Source organism: Sapajus apella, unplaced genomic scaffold, assembly GCF_009761245.1.
Source record: "Sapajus apella isolate SASKATOON/1434 unplaced genomic scaffold, GSC_monkey_1.0 scaffold10, whole genome shotgun sequence".
Classification (NCBI taxonomy): domain Eukaryota; kingdom Metazoa; phylum Chordata; class Mammalia; order Primates; family Cebidae; genus Sapajus; species Sapajus apella.
Window position 1 is genome coordinate 31,454,680 of NW_022436950.1, and position 25,842 is coordinate 31,480,521.

The 25,842-nt window shown below is 39.8% G+C and overlaps 1 protein-coding gene across 2 annotated transcripts in view; it reads right to left on the reverse strand.

Annotated features, from left to right (window-relative positions):
- Positions 1–267: 267 nt before the first annotated feature.
- The window catches only part of CCNYL1 (cyclin Y like 1), a 45,549-nt gene continuing 19,974 nt past the window's right edge, over positions 268–25,842 (reverse strand). Inside the window, exons 4-10 of one of the 2 annotated variants that reach the window (XM_032278454.1) lie at positions 21,714–21,814; positions 18,660–18,695; positions 15,178–15,229; positions 13,540–13,659; positions 8,674–8,840; positions 5,191–5,353; positions 268–2,831 (exon numbers count right to left, since the gene is read on the reverse strand). In XM_032278454.1, coding sequence (XP_032134345.1) covers positions 2,721–2,831; positions 5,191–5,353; positions 8,674–8,840; positions 13,540–13,659; positions 15,178–15,229; positions 18,660–18,695; positions 21,714–21,814 — 750 coding nt within the window. In that variant the 3' untranslated portion in view covers positions 268–2,720. The remainder of the gene's footprint in view (positions 2,832–5,190; positions 5,354–8,673; positions 8,841–13,539; positions 13,660–15,177; positions 15,230–18,659; positions 18,696–21,713; positions 21,815–25,842) is intronic. The other variant, XM_032278455.1, reaches the window with a different exon arrangement.

A 25,842-nucleotide genomic window follows, 5' to 3' on the forward strand; every position in this document is an offset into this window, starting at 1 on the left:
TCGAGATGCCATCTAATGCACTATGCCATTAAGTACCATGGCCAGTGATTTTAAGTGTAATAAATTATCTTCAGGTTGAAAAGAGCATATGCAAAAGAAACAGATTACTATATCTTAACTAGAGACCAACATAAATGGACCAAATCAACTTATGGTTGGTTTGAAAATGGTTTAAGACATATCAGGATTGACTTAAAACTAGGGTGGGCAGAGATGTAATAATAATCCCATTATGTGAATAGAAATGTTACAAACACACTAGCCATATTTTAATTAAAATAGACTTTATTAGCTTTTCTTTTAATATAAACATGAGAAATAAAAACCACATAAGTTGTAGCATTCTTTTCAAAATAAAACTGCAATCAATACTTGAATCTCCAAGCTCTGAACTCCATAAACAATTTTTTTTGAGGTGGTAGATTGTGTTATTTTTATACCATTATTTATCATTTGTGTGTCTGTCCTTTAAAAATGATGGAAACTGCAGCACAATATGATGTGAAGCACTGCTGTATTAGAGGAAGTATTCCTGGCCCAGAAATGCTTTGTTTATAAGATTCCTAGGATTATATTTGAGAAAGTAGGAGAAGTAGATTTCACATCGTTGAGAACATTCATCTCTTTTTAGTATTTCAAATTTAGGTGACATTGTTATCAGTCTCCTAAAGTTATTTGCTCATTGCCTTTTAAAGCCTGAAGTAAGAGTTCCTAAGGGCTATGTAAGTTATTTCTGAAATAGCAGGACTTAATGGGACACCTACAGCCTGGTAACATGTAGGATGATAAAACAGCTGTTCCTATCACCTATCATTAGGGTCCAATTCCTTTTATTACATGTTAATTAATACTGCTCTTCAAAATCTTCCTTTACATTAAAGAAACTTCAGGGATCAAAGCATACAGAGCGCAGCCCTGCAAGTAACTTACTTTTAAAAAGAGGAGGGCATTTTATGGAGATAAAAGGTACTCCAAAAGTTTAGTGTAATTCTAAGCTTTGATACTTGTAGAAGTATAAATGCTGCAAACCTTTACAAAACCTTGTTTGAATGGCTTTTTCTTTTGAGACAGGGTCTGGATGTCACCAGGCTGGAGGGCAGGGGCATGATCGTGGCCCATGCAGCCTTGACCTCCTGTGCTCAAGTGATCCTCTCACCTCAGCCTCCAGAGTAGCTGGGACTACAGACACATGCCACCATATCCAGCTAATTATTTTTATTATTTGTTTTACAGACAGGGTTTCACTATGTTGCCTAGACTAGTCTTGAATTCCCACGCTCAAGCAATCCTCCCACTTTAGCCGCCCAAGTACTGAGATTATAAGCATGAATCACTATGCCCAACCCATTTCTTTTGCATTTTGCATTTTTTTTTTAAGACATGGGGTCTTGCTATGACGTCCAGGTTGGAGTGTAGTAGCTATTCCCCATAGGCACCATAATGGTACACTGTAGCCTTCAATACTTGACTTCAAGCAATCCTTTAGCCTCAGCCTTCCAAGGAGCTGGGACTACAGGCATGCATCACCACACCCAGTTTCATTTTGCAAATTTTGAATATAAAGCTTTTAATTTTTTCTTTCAGTCAGTATCTGCTGTCTTCAAGAGTGACTGAAACAAAAAATTAAAAGCTTAATATTCAGGAGACAAGTGCCGGGTATGCCTATAGTCCCAGCTACTCGTGTGGCTGAGGCTAGAAGGTAGCTTGAGGCCAGGAAGTTCTAGGCTACAGTGCATTATGACTGCACCTGTGAACAGGCACTCACTCCAGCCTGGATGACACAGTAAGACCCCCATCTCTTAAAAGCTTTAAAAAAAACACTTTCAAACGATATCTTTTAAAGGTTTATAGCATTTACATTATGCTGCAGTGCCTTGGAGGGCCCAAACTATATTAAAGCTTAAAACTGCTTTACTTTTTTTGTCACTGAACCACCATGTTGGTTGGCATTATGAAAATATCTTTTAATACATTTATTTAACAAGAGAAAAATTATCAGAAAATGAGAAGCACCATTTATAGTTCAAAAGAAATGCAACATGGACCCCAAGAGAAGTAGATATCAATAACTGATACTTCCTCTGTTTATGACCCCAAACATGCTAAAATGCTAAAGTAATGTTTGCAAAGAATATGAATGACAAATGTTATCCAGCAGCTTTTTGGTTTAAAATGATTGCCAATGACTAGCAGCTTCAGTGGTTAACAGTAGGGAGGAAGAACCCTTCAATACCTAACAATGCTGCAGTCCGCTCCTTAGTGGCTTTAGAGTCCCATGTTTCAATGGTAATACTGCATTGATTTTAAAGGCATATGCAGCAAAATGGAGGGGGGGAGAAAAACTGGAAGAAACATAAAAGTTATATGGTTAGTGTCTTTAAAGTCTAAAAATTTAAACTATTGTTTAAAAAAACCTTACATAGTTCACAGCTATCGGCCCACACAATAAGCAAATCTCCGTGTGGGATGGGAGCCTTCACTTTGGAGTGGTTTTTGTAACTCTGTTTACATTAAAAAGGACAGAAGAGTGTTTTGTTGCATTGACAAGGTCCCATTCTTTCCTATGGAGTATAATCCTTGTTGTCCATGAGTCCCCTGAATTCAAGATCTTTCCTTTTGATGAAAACACTAATTTTGCTGGTTCTTGAGCAGGAAAGGTGATATTTCTTCAGTCTTTGTAGATGAAGGTCCCGTGACGTTATAACCCCTCATGTCTCCCTTTAAGAGAGGATGGCTTTAGAGCGCTGAATACCAATGAAGTTATCAGCGCTGAAAGACCTTCTCATAGCAGCTCTACACAAGTCTTTGTCTTCACACAATCTAGAAATAGCCTAGGGAAGTCAATCAGAAAACAGTACAATTTTAAAAAGGGTTCCCAACTTTAAAAAAGCACCACTGATGAAAGCCACACATGTACACTCCTTTAGATAGTTCACAGGTACAGCTACCTTAGCTGTTTTACACTGCCAGGTTCTGGGGATGCTACTTTCTGCCAGTTTACCAAGGTAATATCCCTTAAGGGCTATGATTACATTGCCAGAGAACAAAAGGGAATTTACTTTATTATTAAAAAACTGGATTCCCAAAGATGTCAAAGATATTGTGATAGGCTCCTAACAGCAATAGCATCTGTTACCTGTGCACTTATTCCTTAAATATAACAAACATACGCTTGTGGAAAAAAAATTTATTCAGCTATTCAAATTCTACCCAATCCTTATTAGCTATTATATATACTCAAAGTAAATCTTAATGAGGCAGACGTGCACTGGACTATACTGGAACATATGAGAGGTCTAATGACTGAAGCACAAAAAGGTGCTACTTCACTTGCACGTTAATTATGGTAGAAATACATATCTTCTTTTTTTTTTCCCTCCTGAAATGGAGTTTTGCTCTTATTGCCCAGGCTGGAGTGCAACGGCGTGATCTCAGCTCAGCGCAAACTTTACCTCCTGGGTTCAAGTGATTATCCAGCCTGTCTCCCGAGTAGCTGGGATTACAGGCATGTGCCACCATGCCCAACTAATTTTTTATATTTTTAGTAGAGACAGAGTTTCACCATGTTGGCCAGCTGGCCTCGAACTCCTGACTTCAGTGATCCACCTGTCTCAGCCTCCGAAAGTGCTGGGATTACAGGCGTGAGCCACCTCACCCAGCCTAGAAATACATATTATTCTAAAGTACCACCAAGGTACCATGGAAAGTATCAGTTTAAAATATGTGTTCATTTCAGTTGTAATTCTGCTGTATACTCACCAAGCCATAAAAATATTACTTTGCCCCATAAAAGTTACCATTTCTGGATGGGCACAGTGGCTCACGCCTGTAATCCCGGCACTTTAGAAGGCTGAGGTGAAACCCTGTCTTTACTAAAAATACAAAAATTAGACGGGTATGGTGGCAGGTGCCCAGCTACTCAGGAGGCTGAGGCATGAGAATTGCTTGAACCCAGGAGGAGAGGTTGCAGTGAGCCAAGATCATGTCACTGCACTCCGGCCTGGGCAATAGAGCAAGACCCTGTCTCAAACAGGGAAACAAAAAACAAAAACAAGCAAATACTGGACATAGGAAGTACAAGGGTTTTTATTATTTATTTATTTATTTAATTTTTGAGATGGAGTCCCGGTCTGTCACCCAGGCTGGAGTGCAGTGGCACAATCTCAGCTCACCACAACTTCCACCTCCCATGTTCAAGAGATTCTCCTGCCTCAGCCTCCTGAGTAGCTGGAATTACAGTTGCCTGCCACCATACCCATCTAATTTTTGTATTTTTTTTTAGTTCAGACGGGGTTTCACCATGTTTGCCAGGCTGGTCTCGAACTCCAGACCTCAAGTGATCTGCCCGCCTTGGCCTCCCTAAGTGCTGGGATTACAGGCATGAGCCACAGCACCCGGCCCTTACATCCAGTATTTGAAACACCTGCACCCTATATAGTGAAGGGTATAGGTCTCTTGGCTTAGCCACTAATCCTTGTCTAAAAAACTTACAGGACTGCAATGTGATATATAAACAATGATATGAATTTGCAAACAGAATAATTACAGTCAGGAGTGGCAAGTGAATTATGTCTGTAGATAAAATTAGGGATACAGTCACAAATTTTTTTTGAGATAGTCTCACTCCGTCACCCAGGCTAGAGTGCAGTGGCATGATCTCAGCCCACTGCAACCTCCACCTCCCAGTTTCAAGCGATGCTCATGCCTCAGCCTCCCAAGTAGCTGGAATTTTTTTTTTTTGTATTTTTAGTAGAGATGGGGTCTCACCATGTTGGCCAGTGGCTGGTCTTGAACTTCTGACCTCAAGTGATTTTCCCACCTCAGCCTCCCAAAGTGCTGGGATTACAGGCATGAGCCACTGCACCCAGCTAAAAAAAATTATTCATGTATGATTATGTGAAAGGATAGAAGTTCAAAAGGAAACCCATTAAGAACAGATTAAATTTGATTTAAAATATTCTGAATTATGGTCACAGAAGAGGCAGTATGTATAATTTTTAAATAATGTTGACCCTTGTATAAACCATAAAAGACACAGGAAATCTGATGCCAAAGGGCTAATAAGCTCTTCAGTGTGTTAGTTCATTTTAAGGCTTTCCATTTTCCTAATCACTACTTAATATGATTTAGTCACAGATGCTGGCTTTGGTGGCTGATAGAAAACCCCACTTAGTGATTTTACAGCCTTACCTCTAAGTTCTGTGCTCTTTCTTTGCTAAGAGGAGCAAACAGAAAATTCAGGTTGTTGTCATCTGCTAAGGAGCGAAGGTCAAAGTAGTATTTGGCATAAACACTGGCAGGAACATTAATATTAAACTGAAGAAGCTCCAAAAAATGCCTTTCCATTTCATTCCTGGAGGAGGAAGAACAGAACAGAACCAGCACAGGACAATGTTAGTCAACTTGGCTCTCTTCAAAAATATCATTCTGAGCTACTAGAATGGCTCTAAACTCTGTTTTAAAATATAGGTTACCCAGATGCATTAACATACTAGTGTTCACACAAGGTACAGTTACTTGTGGTTCCTTCTGCATCCCAGCACTCTGGGATTGGGATGAGGGTTGAAGGGTTAAGGCCTCTGATGCACTTGTGCTGCTGACTCGAGCCTCATTCTTCAGAGTTCCATTAGTACAGCTGTACAATTCATACTTCACGCTCACTCACAAGGCCCCACTATAGTGATCAGATGAAAGGAATGATGTATGCTGTTTATTAGCTCTGAAGAACTTGCAGACATTTTCACCGGGCTGATAACAGGAAGGGGCTTATTGAAGTAGAGAAGCACCAACAAAAGGAGTGGGCACATCACCACGGCAACAAATGGATCCATCGAGAGCCACTGCTATTATCTCTGGGGGGGAAAAACTCTTGAGGCAACAAGGATTCATCTCAAATAAATAAAATAAGCAAGCCACATTACAAGGGAAGGGAATCCTCTCCTCCTGTCCCAGTGCATGAGACTATGTCAAAGGGCATAATGCAAGTTTCTGCTCACTTTAATATTATGAAGGTGAGAAATTGTCACTATGGCAGGGTAAGGATACTTCAAATTTTGGAATGCAGAAGGATCAAAGGTGGATGTCTCTGCTAGACTAAACCCATTTTGATATGACTTCTGGTAGGTCACTGGATTTATAAACTCAGGCATTTCTTCTGAGCTGGGAATGAAACCCTAAGGTGCTCGTAGTAGTCCTCAGCCACATGACCACAGAGCAGCCCTTGCCAAACACTTAAGCAAATAAAACATAAAACTAGAGAAAATCTTAACCACTTTCACAGAAATCTCTGTAAGGAGCTAACTGTATAAAAATGAGAAATACCTGAACAACATATTTGGTTTCTTGGTTTTAAAATTTTAATATTTTATCAACTGGCTAAGTGAACAAATGCTTGATGATCCCCTGTATGGAGTATAGTCAGGATATGAGCAGAGATGTGGTTTTCTCATTTACTGAGCTTAAAAACCCAACTGAACCTAATTCCAAAATTAATTTCCTGTTTATATGTCCAAAAGTCTATAGAAATGTAAATCAGATAATGTTTTGATAATCAGCTAATCAGGACTTAATTTACTGCAGTAATAAATGCACTTCACAATCCCTTTTATATTTCTTCCACTAATACATTTTAACTGTGTAGAAATACAGTACTTCATAGGATTAACACATGTATTAATAGAGGTTTAATCACCGAAGAAAAGCACTATGCCCATAGAATATGCATCTTCTAGGCTTTTTATTGTTTTTTAAATGGCTAGATAGCTGAATAGCATACCCTTTACACGCACAGCAAACCGTCTGAATAGCAGCTGCTCAGTTTAACTTATTCTTTTAAAGGGAAATATATTCTAACATGACATGTAGATGTTGAAAAAGTTTAAGAAAAACCTGAAAGACACCAATATAAAATTTTTAAATTTAGACTCAAAATGAGACCACTACAAATAGTCAACAGCAGAGGGATGACATTTGTTTAATATATAAATGTATATTAAACAGTTTGTTGAAATGCTTTGCAAAGATCATAAACAAAAGTACCTTGTTAGTAGCAGAGCTCCTGGTGCTTCCCTGGACATACACAAATAGCAATAGTCTTTGGAACTGGTCTTTTTGGAGCTGGCCCCTGCCACCGCTGCTCCTGAAGCTCACATCTGTAGAAAGCTGCACATTTCCCTGTGTGTTCTCTGATCTTGGGTTTAGAACTAGAGTCCCAGCCAGTTCAGTTGCAAATTTTGAGAACATCTTAGCTGCCATCATGGTATGGCTAAGTGTTCATAATTATAAATTTTGCTTCCTTCAAGAAACTAGTTTGCAGACTGATGACAGCAGTGACCAAAGTCACTTTAGCTTCTGCAACTTCCAAAAGTACTTACATTTGTTTCAAAGTTATTTGCTGTCACATCCTTTGCTAAAACGGCTACCAGCAATATCACCACGGCTGTTTGGTTTACATCATTAGTAAAGTGGTCAACTTCACCAAAAGCCACTTCAACAGCTACCGCAACAAGTCTCCTCACTTCAGTTTTGAGTATATGTTATGCTAATTCTGAATGATAGTCATATGGAGTAATGGCAAAGGCAATAAAAATAAGCTCTTGCCACTGCCTGACATGACCTCAATCTTCCTCTGCTGCTCAACATAATCAAGAGGTGCTCCTTCACATTGTTCTGAATGCCACCCACAAAGCCATTCTCAGTCCAGTGGGCACCCTGAGAGCCTTTGCTGGAAATGCCTCCCTGGCTCACGCTGCCTACCAAGCTCCAAGGCCCTTCCCTTCACAGCAGTCATGAAGCCAGACTGGAAGGAAGCCCTGATGAAGCCGCTCTTTCAGGGTCATGTTGGTGCCATCTGTGAGGAACTCCATGACTCAGCAAGGCTTCTTACACTCTCATAGGTAACTCAAGGCCCCCAAAGTGGTGCTGTGGTTGTCCGAGCGCCCAGGGTGCCTCTCAAGTGTGGTGAGCATTGAGTGATGCCCCAGCAGTGATTCTCAGATTGCCTGAGGGGAACACTGGAGCTTCATCAATCATCAGACCAATTTCAAAACACATGAAACACTCCTAATGGGGAGGGGGTCAGGGCCAAAGGGATCTTCATATCTCAAGGCTTTTGTAAAAAGACCTTCAGATAAAATGTGGAAAGACTAACAAAAGCAAATATACAATGTGTGACTCAGGTTGAAGCTATAACTTCTCAATAATCCAGAGGCCCTAAGACCTTGAGTGGCCAGTTATTTCAAAGGCCAGACATACGCCCTTTAGGGGCTGTTTATACCCCACTGGTCACATGAAAAAAAAAAAGAAATACAGAAAAGATAAACAAATAAATAAATAAAAAATAGAAAGAGCTTGAACTGGCAGATAACTTTTTAAAAGCCATAAAGACCTTTACTGTACTATGTTGTTCTGGTAGTACACTTGTAAGATGTTTGCCAAAAACCACCAGAAAAAGACTTTTCAATTTATCAAGCAGATTATTACACATCAAAACCTATCAATAATGAAAAATGGGAAGTTAGTTTTTTTTGAGACAGAGTCTTGCTCTGTTGTGAACTGTTATACTAAAACTAGACATAGTCTTACGCTTATTTCCGTTATCTGTATAATATAACCTTTAAAAATATTCCTTAAAGTGTTAACTTTAGAAAGTTCACCAAAACCTTACAAACTCACATGTCCTCAACTGTAATGTCCTTGAGGATCTGGCAATAGTCCACGTTCCACACAGCCTGATCATCCCAAACCTTGGATGCAAGAAGAATGGCTCCCAGAACAATCCTTTTCCAATTAGTGGGACAAATGTCGATTTCAGCATAAGTTAAAAGCCTTTCTAAATAAACCTGTAAAATAGAGCACTGGTCTTTGATTTCAGTTCAGTTTAAATGCTTTGATAAGAATTCTTAAGAATGACAGATTTATTCCGTTTTTGACCAGAAAATGAGTGCCTTTTATTCTTATGTTCTTCAGCGACTTTGCTTAGTCAGCCAAAGCAAGACACCAAATCATAGTTGTAGGTCAGATATCTCTGCTGCCTGCTATGCCCATCTACATTTCCAACCCAATTTTGGTCACAGGAATGACTGAACATCTCAGCAAAAGGCATCATAAAGAGAGGTACTCTCAATGTATCACACCTAGATGGTAGACAGTAGTTTTACATTTAGTTATGTTATGCTCAAATATATAAAACCCAAGTAACACTGAGCACATGTTTTTTTGTGGCATGTGTAACCCTTTTGTGGCACTAGCTTGAAGAACTGCTGGTCAAGAGAGCCACCCAGTGGCTGCTGTGCAAAGCAGCATGACAGGTGCAGGTCTTTGGGGCTATAAAATAATCACCGTAGTGTCTCCACAAGAAACACTTGTACATGGAAAAAAGGTTGTCTCTGGACCCCCTGGTATTCCTCTAAACCTGCCAAGCAGTTTATGAGACAATTGCATGAATTATTTTACATCTACCAAACATCCTTCAAAGAAGTGAGCAAAGTGAACAGCTGAGAAAAGATTACAGAGGTAAGCTGCTATTTGCTGTTACCTCAAAGGGCTCTCTACAGAAGAGTATGTCCATATGCTATTTGAACTCTTTATCAAGACAAAAGTAAGTTTTTTTTTTTTTTTTTTTTAGATGGAATCTTGCTCTGTCACCCAGGCTGGAGTGCAGTGGTACAATCTTGGCTCACTGCAACCTGTGTCTCCTGGGTTCAAGCAATTCTCCTGCCTTAGTCTCTCGAGTAGCTGGGTGCCCGCCAGCATGCCTAATTTTTGTATTTTCAGTAGAGACGAGGTTTCACCATGTTGGCCAGCAACAGGCCTGGAGCGGTGACTCATGCCTATAATTCCAGCACTTTGGGAAGCTGAGACAGGCAGATCACTTGAGGCCAGGAGTTTAAGACCAGCCTGGCCAACATGGTGAAGCCCCGTCTCTACTAAAAAATACAAAATTAGCCAGGCATGCTGACACATGCCTGTAATCCCAGCTACTGGGGAGGCTGAGGCAGGAGAATTGCTTGAACCTGGGAGGCGGAGGTTGCAGTGAGCAAAGATCATGCCATTGCACTCCAGCCTGGGCAACAAGAGCAAAACTCCATCTCAAAAACAAACAAAGGTTCATTTTAAGAGTTTTATTGTCTGAAGGTTATCAGATAGGCAGCTCAGATCTGGTAGTGTTCTCCAAACTCAACTGTGTTTTCAAAAACGTGTATTGAACACGACATGTTCTTTTCTTCTTTTTTTTTTTTTTTAAACGGGGTTTCACCATGTTGTTCAGGCTGGTCTTGAACTCCCGACCTTAGGTGATCCGCCCACCTTGACCTCCAAAGTGCTTGAATTTACAGGCATGAGCCACTACCCCTGGCCTGAACATGACATGTTCTTAAGAGAGATTCTGTTCCCTTTCCCCCAAATTCTGCACTCTCAGTATCCTAAGAACGAACCTCCTTCACAGGGTTCAATTCTCAATGGGAATAATTAGATAGCAGTGAAATAACATAAACAATCCCTCAACTTCCTGTTGCCTTTACTGGTAAGCTGATGTTGTGCTGACACTCACTGATACCACTTGCCCTCCTGCGTCAGTGTGAAAGTTCTTTTCTTCCCACTAAAGCTAACTCTATCAGTGCCAGTTGATCCCATCCCACTTCTGCAGAATACTATTCCCACAATTATGTCTTTTTGAAGGCTTTAGCCTTCTCTGCCAGATTTTCCCCAATGTGTTTCCTTTGTTCCCCCCCGGATGTGTCCTCTCATTTGCTCTAAGCATCATGCCCTGGTGTCAGCTTCTCATCTCCCATCTCTCCTTAACCCACTCCTGTCTGTCCCTTGCTGCTGTCACTCTTCTGAGACTCTTCTTGCCAAGGTCTCCAAAGCCTTCACACTTACAAACCAGAGTTCTTCATCCCACTGCTCCACTTTCCAAGCCGTCCCTAATATTGTACAGGGCATTCCCATTCACCTAGTTGCTAGGGCCAAATGCCTACGTTCGAGTTACCCCATTCCAGACTGTGCACAATTCCTGCTCTGTCCACCTTCACTGGTAGGCTGCCCGCTTTTGATTCTGAGCCGCCATTTGTCACTGCTCACCTGTATTACCCTAGTTACTTCTTAACTCTCTTCTCTGCCTCGATTCTGTTTATTACGGTTTACTCTCGTCAAGGTGTCAGTATAACCTCTTAAATTAAAAGCACTTCACTCCCCTGCTCAAAATCTACCAAAAGTTACCCAACAAACTGGAATAAAACCTCTTCCTGGCCAGGTGCAATGGCTCACACTTGTAATCCCAGAGCTTTGGGAGGCTGAGGTGCGTAGATCACATGAGGTCAGGAGTTCAAGACAATCCTGGCCAACATGGCAAAACCCTGTCTCTACTTAAAAAAAAAAAAAACAAAACAAAAACTAGTCAGGCGTGGTGGTGCATGCTTGTAATCCCAGCTACTCCAGAGGCTGAGGCAGAAGAATCACTTAAACCCTGGAGGCGGAGGTTGCAGTGAACCAAGATCATGCCACTGCATTCCAGCCTGGACAACAGAGCAAGACTCCATCTCAAAACAAAACAAATACTTCTTCCTGTGGCCTGCAAGCCAAAAGGCCCTATGAGTTATGTGTGGCATTGCCCATGTGACCTCCAACCACACTGTACACTTTGCTGTTTGTTCCTCGAACACACACAAAAAATCAGGTTGCTGTCTAGTCTTGGTACATGTTTGGCTGCCTGTAATGCCAGCACTCCTTACCTTCCCTTACCTTCAGGTCACTGTTCAAACGATACCTCTAGAGAGGTTCTTCCTGATCATTCTTTCTAAAATAGTGAGAGCCTCCTGTCATTCTGTATCCCTTTATTCTGCTTCATCTTCTTGCTATTTACCAGTACCCAAAAAAATGTCTTCCTCACCAGAAAATAAGCTCATAAAGGCAAGAACTTTGTTCAGTCTGTCCTGTCCTCTACCCTAGCACTCGGTAGCTCACGACACTCTGGCAGAATCACTTGAGGCCAGTTCTGAGGTCAGTCTGGGCAACATAGCTAGACTCTAGCTCTACTAAAAAAAAGTCTTAAAATTATTTTAAATGAAACAAAAAAGAATAGTGGCACAGAGAAGGCATCCAGTGAGTATTTATAGAATCAGCAACTTCTTGGCAGCATTTGACACTGGGACCACAGCCTCTCTTATCTTGAACTCTTTGTTCTTCTATTACCTTCTGGGTTTCCTCCTTTCACTCCATCTGGGGGCTTGTCCCTCAAATGCTAACAGTCTTTAGAGATCTATCTTCTAACCACTTTCTTTCTTTCTCTCTTTTTTTTTTTTTTTTTTAAAAAAAGTTGGAATCTTGCTGTTACCCAGGCTGGACTCAAACTACTGCACTCAAGTGATCCTCCCACCGAAGCCTCCCAGTAACAGGGACTACAGGTGTGCCCCACCACATCTAGCTGGTACACTTTCATTCTGTACCCTTTCTCTGTATTTGAACAGCTACTCTTATTCTTCATTCCTTACCTTTAAGCTCCGATTCATGCTCCAGTCTGGTATATTCAAATGATTACTGGACACTGCCACTCTGCTACCTCACAGGCACATATAGCTTAACCCATCTATAATGAACTCCCTCTCTTCCTATACAGCTCTCCCTCCTGCATCCCCTGTCTCTCTCTGTCTGGAAGCACCACTCCTGCTTCTCTACAGCATGTGCCAAGTGTTCCAAATGGCTTACAGCCCTATGAAAAGGCCTATGTCTGATCCATCACCCACTGAGGGGTTTCTATTGAAGTGCACATCAGAAGCCGCCTCTCCTAAATTCCAACTGGATGCTAAAGGAGTAGGTACTGACCTCAATATTCCTTCCCTGCAGGCCATGCAGTTGACTTTCCTCTACAGTTTTGCTTTGGGGATGAGTAAAACAATCCTAACCACTTGAATAGGATTTATTATTCAGTGATAAAATCTTACGATAGGAATTCTGTATGGAGGACATAAAGTTAAACACACAGGTATAGCTTAGAAAGCTAAGAAAAGCCTTTGTTCACGTATTACTGGTACCACATTGCTGGGCAACATCATGAGCAGCCAGAAGAGGTAGGCAAAGACGGATTAAAACCCATCATCCAAGGAACAAAACATTTAGAACAATAGTTCTCAATCACAACTCACGTCGGAAATACCTGGGGAATACAGCCTGGGACTTGGCTTAGACCTACACTGGAATCAGTATCTGCCTCTGGACCACATGGTTTTGTTATCACTTCCCATCACCCTCCAGCTCTGCCACTGTGCCTTGTATGTGTGCACACTGAATGTGCATTGATGTGGACGAGGAGAAATCAGAAATCTCCACTGCTACCTTTTGTAGCAGCTGTTCTGTGATGAGAAAAGCAATGGAAACATTTTCCACCATAATGATGATTAAATGCGAATGTATTTACTTTCCTTTCATAGGTTTCTCTAAGTTCTGATGATAATTTCAGGAACCTATTTTTATTTGAAAAATAGGACCAGACCCTGTGTACAAGACTAATTTCTAAAGATGCTTTATAAATGAGAAATATCTTACCAAAGTTACTATTGCACATTCAGCTGTTAGCTGTGCGGCACTAAAAAGAGTACGAACAAATCTGTAAATAAATTTGTGCTCAGGATCATGCTTAAAGTATTCCTCTGGAACTTTTTCTCGCTGAAAGAAGAAAAGATGCAATGTTAATATCCATTGAAGGAAAAAATTTTAAGTTTTTTTTTTTTTTTGAGTTGGACTTTCAGCTGGCACTGTAGCTCACACCTGTAATTCCAGCACTTAGGGAGGCTGAGGCGGGTGGATCGACTGAGGTCAGGTGTTCAAGACCAGCCTGGGCAACATGGTGAAACCCCGTCTGTACTAAAAATACAAAAAATTAGCTGGGCGCGCCTGTAATTCCAGCTAGTCGGGAGGCTTAGGCAGGAGAATCACTGGAACCCAGGTGGTGGACGTTACAGTGAGCTGAGATCATGCCATTGCACTGGATGACAGAATGAGATTCTGTCCCCCCACCACAAAAAAAAAAAAAAGAGACAGACTTTCACTCTTGTTGCCCAGGCTGGAATGCAATGGTACGATCTTGGCTCACTGCAACCTCTGTCTCCCAGGTTCAAGCGATTCTCCTGCCTCAGCCTCCTGAGTAGCTAAGACTACAGGCACCCACCACCATGTCCGGCTAGTTTTTGTATTTTTAGTAGAGATAGGGTTTCACCATGTTGGTCAGGCTGGTCTCGAACTCCTGACCTTAGGTGATCCACCCACTTCGGCCTCCAAAAGTGCTGGGATTACAGGTGTGAGCCACCATACCCAGCCTGGTGTACTCTTAAGACAGCAGTATTCACGTTTGAGCCCATGTGCCCCTTAAAATAATTTCGGTTGAGTGACATGTCTTTTAGTTTTTTAAATATAAACAATTGGACCTTAAAGTATCATAATGATTGACTCAATACTCATCACCATTTATCACGAAGGAAAAATACAGGCACAACTGAGAAAATGTTTATGTTGCTTTCCATTTTCTTTTTTTTTTTTTTTTTTTTTTTGAGACGGAGTTTCGCTCTTGTTACCCAGGCTGGAGTGCAATGGCGCGATCTCGGCTCACCGCAACCTCCGTCTCCTGGGTTCAGGCAATTCTCCTGCCTCAGCCTCCTGAGTCACTGGGATTACAGGCAAGCGCCACCATGCCCAGCTAATTTTTTTCTGTATTTTTAGTAGAGACGGGGTTTCACCATGTTGACCAGGATGGTCTCGATCTCTTGACCTCGTGATCCACCCGCCTCGGCCTCCCAAAGTGCTGGGATTACAGGCTTGAGCCACCGCGCCCGGCCGCTTTCCATTTTCTATCAAAATGTAAACTACTTGTAGTCTCGAAAGTCTTATTAATCATATGTCATGATTCTCTTAAATAAACTTTGAAAAAATATTTTCAGTTTCTGGTAACCATAAGGCTCTAAGGCTTCATTGTCCAATACAGTAGTCATTAGCCATAAGGAGCTATCATATACCTGAGGAGGTGAATTTTGAAATGTTTATATCATTCAAATTGATTTAAATTTAAACTGTTTCCTAATTATCTTCATAGAGATCATGTATATTTCTTAGGACTAGTTATAAATATCAGCATGAAATAAACACAACTCTATGAGAGAAAAATACTACCTCAAAAAAAGTGACACTTACTGTAAGTGGATGTGATCTCTCATCAAAAATATCCAGGGATCTATTTGCATCTCTACAAAATAAGAATATCATTGAATATATTAATTCAGGAATTGTTAATACCTGAGTATTAGTTATTATCTGTTGGAGATGGCGGGAGATGACTCGTGTTTGCTTCACCAAAGCGAACAGTTGTACAAACTCTTCTTCTGTATCCCAGCCTTCAGGGGATTTCCAGACCTCTTTTTACTCAGCACATGAAGTACTGTACTGTGAAGTCTTTTCTAAGTATTGACCCTCCCTAACAGGCAATGGTAATAAATATATTTTCACTCTTCTAACCCCTCACATTGGGACTCAAGAACATTTTACAGAGCAGTAGTGATGGGCAATAAAGTCTTTAGAACTTTAATGACTATGAATGAGATTCAGACTTCCCAGGCTTTTCCCCTGTAGTTCTCTGTATTACATTCTTATCATGTATTTGTTTTTAAGTAGTTTGATGAGTTCAAAACCTTATTGCCTTTTCATTTTAAAAGAGACAAGTCTTTGATCATCTTTACAAGTTCATAAAACTAATACACTGTGCTCATTTAATAAAACCAGTGGTTCTCCAAGTGTGGTCTGTGGACCTCTGGAGATCTCCTAGACCCTTTTCCAAGAGGCCCTTGAGGTCAAAACTGTTCTTATAAAAAATACTTATTCAACCTGAGAAAGCTGATTGAAAACTTAAAAATAAAAATAATTTTAAAAAAAACTAAGATATCGCTTGCTTTTTCACTGTTTGACACTTGTAATGAATGTCTAACAGCAAAAGTGGGTAAGCTGGTTTCTCAGCAGGAATCAAGGCAGTGCTATCAAATTATACTACTCATTTTATTCATTACTCCCTCTTGTAGTTTAAGGAAAACACCTGTTTCACTTAAAGACTATCCTTGATGGGCCTGGTGCGGGGCTCACGCCTGTAATCCCAGCACTTTGGGAGGCTGAGGCGGGCGGATCACCTGAGGTTGGGAGTTCAAGACCAGCCTGATCAACACAGAGAAACCCCCTCTCTATTTAAAAAAAAAAAAAGAATATCCTTGATGAAGCCGTAAAAAGTAACCGTATTATTAAATCCTGACCTTTCTCTTTACTATTCTGAGTAAGCGGAAAGTTTACATAAAGTACTTCTGCCTATGAGGCATAGATGTGTTAAGGAAAAGCACTTGTGATTTAACTGTGAGCTGAACAAGCCATTTTTTTTTTTCCAGAGTAACATTTTTACTTGCAAGTACAACTATCATTCTCAAAAATGAATGAAGTGGCCAGGCGCAGTGGCTCATGCCTATAATCTCAGCACCTTGGAAGGCCGACACAGGTGGATCACTAGAAGTCAGGAGTTCAAGACCAGCCGGGCCAGCATGGTGAAACCCTGTCTCTACTAAGACAAAAATTAGCCAACCATGGTGATGGGCACCTGCAGTCTCAGCTACTCAGGAGACTGAGGCAGGAGAATCACTTGAACCCAGAAGGCAGACATTACAATGAGCCAAGGTGGCACCACTGCACTCCAGCCTGGGTGACAAAGTGAGAGTCAGTCTCAAAAGATAAATAAATAAAAATTAAAAAAATTATGAAGTGGGCCTGTCATTTCAAGAAAAATAACTACTGGCCGGGTGCGGTGGCTCACGCCTGTAATCCCAGCACTTTGGGAGGCTGAGGCAAGTGGATCACTTGAGGTCAGGAGTTCGAAACCAGCCTGTCCAACATGGCGAAACCTCGTCTCTACAAAAAATACAAAATTAGCCGGTCATGGTGATGCATGCCTGTAATCCCAGCTACTCGGGAGGCTGAGGCAGGAGAATCACTTGAACCTGGGAGGCGGAGGTTGTAGTGAGCCAAGATCGTGCCACTGCACTCCAGCCTGGGCAACAAGAGCAAAACTCCATCTCAAAAAAACAAAAAGAAAGAAAGAAAAATAACTATTTGTTGCCAAAGATAAAATTCAAGCTTTTAAGCTAAAAATCAGGATTTGGAGAAACTTGTACCTTATATCATGATCTTGACAGCTTCTCAATACTCAAAGACTTTTTAGTACAATTAGTAGTGATACTAACAAAAGCGAGCTTTTGACATTATCAAGAAATGTGAACCAGGTCAGGCATGATGACTTACGCCTGTAATCCCAGCATTTTGGGAGGCCAAGACGTTAGGATTGCCTGAGCTGAGGAGTTTGAGATGAGCCTGGGCAACATGGTGAAACCTCGTCTCTACTAAAAATACAAAAATTAGCTGGGAGTGGTGGCATGCACCTGTAATCTCAGCTACTTGAGAGGCTGAGACGGGAGAATTGCTTGAACCCGAGAGGCGAAGGCTGCAGTGAGCTGAGATTGTACCACTGCACTCCAGCCTGGGCAACAGAGCAAGACTCCATCTCAAAAAGAACCAAATAAATAAAATTAAAAAATTAAGAATACCCAGAACCATCTGGAAAGCTTTAAAAACATGCCTTTTAACAACTATATATTTGTAAGAGGCTAGGCCATCTTCTCATCACTTCAAAAAAAACTACAGCTCACTACCAGGGTGCAATATTAACCATGTAACAAACCTACACATGTACTCACTGTATCTAAAATAAAAGCTGAAATTAAAAAAAAAAAAAAAAAAAACTAATTGCAAAGACAGAGTTGAGAATCCAGTTGTTTTCTATTAAGCTGACATTAGAGATTTGCAAAAATATAAATATATGACACACTTTTTTTTTTTTTTGAGACGGAGTTTCGCTCTTGTTACCCAGGCTGGAGTGCAATGGCGCGATCTCGGCTCACCACAACCTCCGCCTCCTGGGTTCAGGCAATTCTCCTGCCTCAGCCTCCTGAGGGGATTATAGGCACGCGCCACCATGCCCAGCTAATTTTTTGTATTTTTAGTAGAGACGGGGTTTCACCATGTTGACCAGGATGGTCTCGATCTCTTGACCTCGTGATCCACCAGCCTCGGCCTCCCAAAGTGCTGGGATTACAGGCGTGAGCCACCGCGCCCAGCCTTATGACATATTTTATGCAACTTTGTTGCTGGAGAAGAGAGTTATTGAAAAAATGTTATTTATATTAACAATATGGTTCTCAGTCAGGGGTTATCTTTGTTGTTACAACCTGGGACAGCTGTTAAATATCCTAAAATGCACAGGACAGTCCCCACAACAAAGACTTACCTAGCTCAAAATATCAACAGTGCCAAGGTTGAGAAACCAAAACTAAAAATAGTGTTGTTTTAAAATTCTCAATTTCAATTTCTAATACAATAAATATTAATATAATCAACATAAATACTCTTTGGGATCCTCAGTAACTTAAGAGTTACACAGTCTTAGGGACCAGAAAAACCGCCAATGATTCAGGTCAATACTGTAATAGCACTCTACAACTTATGATGTCTATAGTTATGACCTAATGCTGAACTTGACATCATGCAAAGTAATTGGCTGGAATAACAAGACAGGTTTTAAAGGAGCTCACCTGTTCTTTATGTGGTAATATATTGCTAAGGTCACACTGTGAAGGGAAAAAAAAAAATTTTAACAACTGATTTTATCATTTGTTAGGCCTGAAGACATTTTTTAAATGGGGGAAGGGAGGAACCCTCCCAGCAGCCCTGAAATTCTCTAGTTCAGAACAGTATCACATGGGTACTTTCCCCTTGTTTTAGTTCCTTTCAGCAAAAATATGTGAACCAAAATGCTAATACGCTGTTAAAATACATGTTTCAGTTGATTATTATAATATATAAATCATTATCTATATATCCCCATTTGCTCTTCTGCCCATAGAACCTTTCATCTTATACAAGTTCTGCCCGTTTGTATACATGCTTAAATTTAAGCCATTCAGTTTTTCTTTTTTTTGCTTAAGTTATTAGACTCTGCATTTCAGTTGATTAATTATCTGTCACCTACCCACCCATTTTTCATTATTTCCCCTTAAAGTAAATAATAAGTGTTTTATACCAAATAAAATTATTTAAGATCAATTTTGCATCATTATTAGTAGAAAATTTATTAGTAAATAAGTGCACACAAAACCAATGATAGGTGTAGCTATTCTGAAATAAGCAGTGCTAACAATGCAGCATAAAACTACAAAATGTAATATTAATAGCAAAGGTTTCCAAATTGGTTTAAATGCAATATTAGTGAACAGACATGACTCTTCAGATATGTTACTGTATTCCTAAATTACCCACAGATGTGTATCAGGAAACAAGGAGTTGTCTTAGATAAGTTATATGCTTCCATTTGCCCTCAGTCTCTAAACTGAGGCTCAAAATAATTGAGGGAAGGCAAATCTGAATTTTAAAAGTAAGTCTACACAATGTTAGCACTTTTTAAAGCCTGTAACATTATTAGCATGTAAGATGGATACTTCTATAGTGCTTCGAACAGTTTCATGTCCAAATTGATTTTAACATTACAGAATTTGAAGTTACATGCTGAAAAGGACCACAGAACCTTACATGACATTTAATCCAACACCCAGTTTACAGATCCGAGAACCAAGGCTTAAAGCTGACTTGCCCAAGGTCCCACCAAATAGAAGCAGTTCATCCTCCTGCACTCAATTAAGCATTGGTTCTCAAACTTTCTGCACACCGCAATCACCTGAGGAGCTTTAAAAACTGCCTAACTTCCAAGTTGAGACATTCTGATTTAACTGGCATTGGGTATGACTTGAGGCCCGGGGATTGGTTTTATTTGTTTTTGTTTTGTTTTGTTTTGTTTTTGAGACTGAGTTTCACTCTGTCGTCCAGGCTGGAGTGCAATGGCCCAATCTCCGCTCACTGCAACCACTGCCTCCCAGGTTCAAGCAATTCTCCTGCCTCAGCCTGCCGAGTAGCTGGGATTACAGGTAATTTTTTTGTATTTTAGTAGAGACGGGGTTTCACGGTGTTGCCCAGACTGGTCTCAAACTCCTGAGCTCAGGCAATCTACCCACCTTGGCCTCCCAAAATGCTAGGATTACAGGTGTGAGCCACTGCGCCAGGCATGAGGATTGTTTTTAAAGTTCCCCTGGTGATAATTCCAACGTGCTGCAAAGTTTGGGAATGATTGAGTTAGGGTTAAGATCAGAATCATCTGGGATGTGCTTATCCTTGTAATTATGCCTCAAATGCCTTCTCCATTTTCCTAAAAGGCTTGACTGCCTAGAGATCAACGGAAGGTGGAAGTGAGATGTGTTTATAGACAACATTCTGAAAAAGGTTGCATAAGTGATTCTGATACAGCTCACCCATCCCATGAGAATAATGCACTACTAAGCCATAATAAATAGTTTTCAAAATCTTTCCAAAAGTCAATTTGCCCTATTAGTGAAACTTTTATTTAACCAACAATGAATTATACCAAATAATCACTTCTAAAATTTACTGAGAACAAATTACAACTTACTGTACTTCCAAAAGTAGATTTGTAGAAGTTAGACTAAAGTAGGGGAAAGCATGATATCTATTATACTTGTTTGAGCAAGGTTAATCTTTAAAACTACTTTTGAATCTTATACTGACACATGAGAATCTTTTGAATTCAAAAGAAGCCCGGGACTCTGGCCAAAGTGGAGTGGTTTTTTTACTCAAGGATTTAGGATCTTAGCTGAATACATTCAATGATTACTCAGTAGGTGCCAAAGCTCAGGACTTTAGACTAGAGTTAGAGTCTAGTCTGTGCGGAAACACAATTCGATCTGAACTACTGTTATAGGTGAGAGAAGAAAGTGACATTATTATGAGCGTAAATTTGCTGCTTTTAAGATAGGAGTTACTGACAATTGAATTAACTAAGAAAAAAAAAAAAAGCTAGTACATTAGAAACAAAATTAAGTTTATAAGCTAGTTATGTTTTTAGACTGAAAAGTAAAATTAGGGATAAGGGCATTAATATTCTAGTGTAGCACTTCCCAAACTGTGTTCTGAAAATCAACACTCATAATCCAAGGAGATGTTAATAGTTTCCTGACAGCCCCAATGGAGTCGGTTGTTGTTGGTGGTGGTAGTTTTTAAATAAACTTGAAAGGTTCATCTTAGGGCATTCTGAAAGTGCATCTCAGATTGTCCCCCAGAGGAGCTTGTGCACAACGGGGAAAATTTAAATGCATATACACTATGATGCCAGTCGAGGACAAGCTGTTCCTTCTTCCAAGAGTAGTTTCCAAAATGGTACACATAGCTTTAGGCCTGTAACTCAAAACAAACTAATGTTTTTTCCAGAAACATCCAATAAAAAGCACCTCTCCTTATTATGTTCAACACTATCTTAACATAAATGCATTAAATAAATAGCTACACTTTTTCGGGCACTATTTATTCACTAACTGGCTTTCCCTTCCACCATGCAACCTAAGATTGAAACAGAAAATGAAAATTCATATTTAGGTCCTTGAAATCAATATATAGTTGACACCAATTTCTTAAACTGATTGCTGAAAAGCACAATCAAATGGCTGAAATTACCGAGGATGGCTGGGATGCTTTTAGCATAAGGGGGTCTGTCACTCAGCCCTTGGCAGCCTAGTTGTACTCACCATTTTACTGTGGTTCTAAGATTAGGCTGGCTGACTGTGCTGTCATCTAGAAATATTGTTGAGCATGAGCTATACTTTTTAGTAAGCTGCCCTGGAGATACCTGAAGGGGAAGGGAAATAGAAGAAAATGTCACAGTAAGTTAAACCTATAAAAGTGTGGTTTTTTTCCTTGGTTAAAATGGCAAATGATAAAGCATTAAGATATTTCTTATACTCCATGAACTGCCTGAGTGTGGTATCATGTGCAGCTCTACGGGAAACCCAGTGGAGGCTCTCCCACAGAAGATGTTTGAGGAATGGGTTATAAAATGCTGCTCTTGTGGTACCTATAATCAAACCTGGCAAGCATCTGTTACAAATTCCCTGTATAAATTAATGGAAAAAGTTTACAATAAGAGTACAGTGTTTTTTCTTAAGCAATAAAAGGCAGCTGAGATTCTTCTATTATTCATTTACTACAGTAAAATGTAATGCCTGCAAATCATATTTGCAGAAGAGCATTTTACTGCAGTAAATGAAAGCCTAACACTACATTTACTAAGCTACTATTACTAAATATATTCGTTCAGGAGACAGTGTGAGAAACAAGTGGTTCACAGTCAGAGACTGCCAGGGCTGCTCCATCACCCATAAGTGAGAAGGCCTGTTTTTTTATGTGGAGGAGAAAAAGTATCACTTTAATATTCCAAAAAACAGATGACAAGAACAACTTTAGGAATTTAACTTTCACTTCATATTTAAATAAGACTGCCATATTATTCAAATGAGAATGACTCATTACATTATTCAAATGAGAACCTCAGAGAGCACTCTCCATTCATTTCAAAATGTTATTAGTTTTATTCTGTAAGTTATTTGACAGGCATCATGGCACTTCCCTGCCTCACTCATGCTGCTCTGCCTGGAATACCTTGTTCTTCCTTCATATCCCAACAAGCCTAACCCCATCTACCTTTTGGGATCCCTTTGCCACTAGTCATACCACAAAACATTTCCCTTTTGGTACACTCATCCATCTAATTCACCACTTGTTACACGATACCAATTGTTTGTGGAGTATCCCCTCCTAAGAAAGTAAGCTTTTCCAGGGAAGGGAGGACTCATCCTCCTCATACTTCTGGCTGCTTAGCACAGAATGGGGACAAATTAAGGAATTCAACAAGTGTTTGACAAATTATTTAAATCAGTTACAATTTGGAAAGTAAACGCTACTACAGACAAATTAGAATTTATCTGCAGTTGTATCAGAGAGGTAACATGAACTTTTTGGGCCCTCTAGAAAATAAACCATCTTTAAAACACTTTAGAAGTATCCATTTATTTTGGAAGAGTGCAGTAAGTCAAATATTGAAACAGCCTGAACTATGTTAAGACAATTCTCTTCCTTAAAAATAAGGTCAGTAACCAAATCCCAATCACAGAATAGTTGAAAGTAACAGTAGTATTTTTTTAAAAACCACAGAATACTAATAATTTTAACACTTAAAAAAAGCAACGAATTCAGATGAGCCTTCCTTCTTCCTATTAATATGATAGTTTTAACCATATTGTCATACTCTCCCATCAGTATCCCCCACGTATACATGAAAGCCAGGGCAGGGAGAAGATCTAGTTGTTGCTTTCAAAAGTGTATGCATTAAAAAATTGCCAATAGTCAATAATCAGAAATATCCATACAGTGTAACGCCATTTTGTTTCAAACGTTTTTACTGTAGTCACTTAATTCTTACTAACAAAAAGTCCCAGATGTTCTATTTTTGGAAAGTATTACTATTTGAAAGACCAAATTCTCCTTCAAGCTAGAAATGTTTCAACTATATCTAAACTGATGTTTCTTAAGCTACTTAATGTATATAGTTTACATTAACCGTGTGTGCTAATGCATATACTTTTATCGTCTCAAAAAAATACAGTATGAAAAAGGAAAATTGACCCAAATACTTTCAAAGTGGAAGGGGGGACTGGGCACGGTGGCTCACATCTGTAATTCCAGCACTTTGGGAGGCCAAAGTGCGTGGATCACCTGAAGTCAGGAGTTCAAGACCAGCCTGGCCAACATGGAGAAACCCCATCTCTACTAAAAATACAAAAATCAGCCAAATGTGGTGGGTGCCTGTAATCCCAGCTACTCAGGAGGCTGAGGCAGGAGAATCGCTTGAACCCAGGAGGTGGGGGTTGCAGTGAATCAAAATTGTGCCACTGCATTTCAACTTGGGTAACAGAGTGAGACTCCATCTCCAAATAATAACAACAAAGTGGAAGATGGTATCTCTTAAGGTCACTACTATTTGAGGGCAATATGGCATATACTACACCATACCAAATGTCAATTCTCATGGTGGCCTTGAATTCTTGGGCTCAAGCAATCCTCCCACTTCAGCCTCCCAAGTATCTGGGACTACAGGCATGAGCCACCACACCTGGCTAGTTTCTAAATTTTTTTGTAGGTACTAGGTCTCCCTATGTTGCCCGGGTTGGTCTCAAACTCCTGGGCTCAAGCCTCTCAAAGTGCTAGTATTACAGGCATGGGCCAATGAGCCCATCCTAGTTCGTAGAGCTTTGGGTAACATTTCCCTCTATTTTCCTCTATTTAAAATTTTCTATCATGGATGCATATTGATTTATCTTTGCAAATATTGGTGCTAAACCATTTGAAATTTTGAATTAAATGTAGTCTTTCAATCCTATGGGAGCTCCTCAGTCAATCAGCAATTTATGGCTTACTGGCTGGATCCAGCCAAATAAATACTGAACATTTCCCCATCAGCCCAGGCATACTCTAAACTCCTGCTTAAAGAGAGAGTAACTCCTCTTAAAAGAGTTACTCTCGCCCAGGCATACTCTAAACTCCTGAGTAAGTTACTCTCTCTTTAAGCAGGAGTTTAGAGTATGCCTGGGCTGATGGGGAAATGTTACTCTCCAGAAAATGCCATTTCTGCTGTCTTTTATTTCTCCACCAGGCAATTCCCAAATTTCAAAATGACTGGAAAAAGTGAATGCAAAAACTCTCTGCTAATCAATATATAGCATGAGACACACCAACTTTCAAATGTTTTGTTATCAAGAGCATCCCGATATCTCTTGAGACTATATAGGGTGGCAGAGTTAAGCTTCTGAGCAAAGCAATTATAGCTGCCAACAGGTAATTCCCCCATCATCTTGCTGGAAAACTCAACAATTATCCTTTATGGCTAAACCCTTACCAATGCTGCTTTACAACCTCAACAAACTCTACTGACAAACATAATAATAGAAAATATAAATACTTTAAAAAATCCAAACAGCAAAACACCACTGAAAGTTCACAGATGTTATTTCAGGTAGTCACAAAATAGGGACAAAGAATGTATCATTGATCTTCATTTGGTCAGCACAAATGACAATCTTTAACAAGAAAGGGAAAGGGTACCAAGTAGACTTAAGGAAGAATAGCAAAGATAGAAAATAATCATACCTAGTAGTCTACTAAGTCACAATTCAAACCTCGCCAAAGGTAAAGTACCTGTTGAACTCCCATACCTACCCACTGACTTTTCCCATTGTGCCTTATTTTAATCCATTAAAAAAAAAAAAAAAAACGGAAATTCATTTTTTTCTCTCCCTTTTTAAAAGTGTTACATTTGTTTGAGAATTAATGACTTTTAATTAACCTAAAAATTTCTGACACTGTGCATTAACGAAAACACCTCCATCTATGTTGCACAGTAATGGGACAATATCGCAGGGTACAGAGTTTGAATACAATTCCTAAAGCCTTAGTAGAAGAGTGTAATATGCTTATAGGTATACTAAAAAGTGTCTGGATTGGTATTATTATGTTGAATTTAAACTTAGATTTACACTTTAAATAAATGTTCTAAATTTGGGTTAAACATGGAAGATTGACCACAAATTTATTTCCTTGCTCTCCTGAAATTTCATTAGAATTAAAGACATAAAATAAAGGTTATATACAGGATCCAGCAACAGGATTGACAGCAGATAATTTTTTAATTTTAATTTTATTTTATTATTTATTTATTTATTTATTTTTGAGACAGAGTCTTACTCTGTTGCCCAGGCTGGAGTGCTCTGCTTCCCAGGTTCAAGTGATTCTCCTGCCTCAGCCTCCCAAGTAGCTGGGATTACA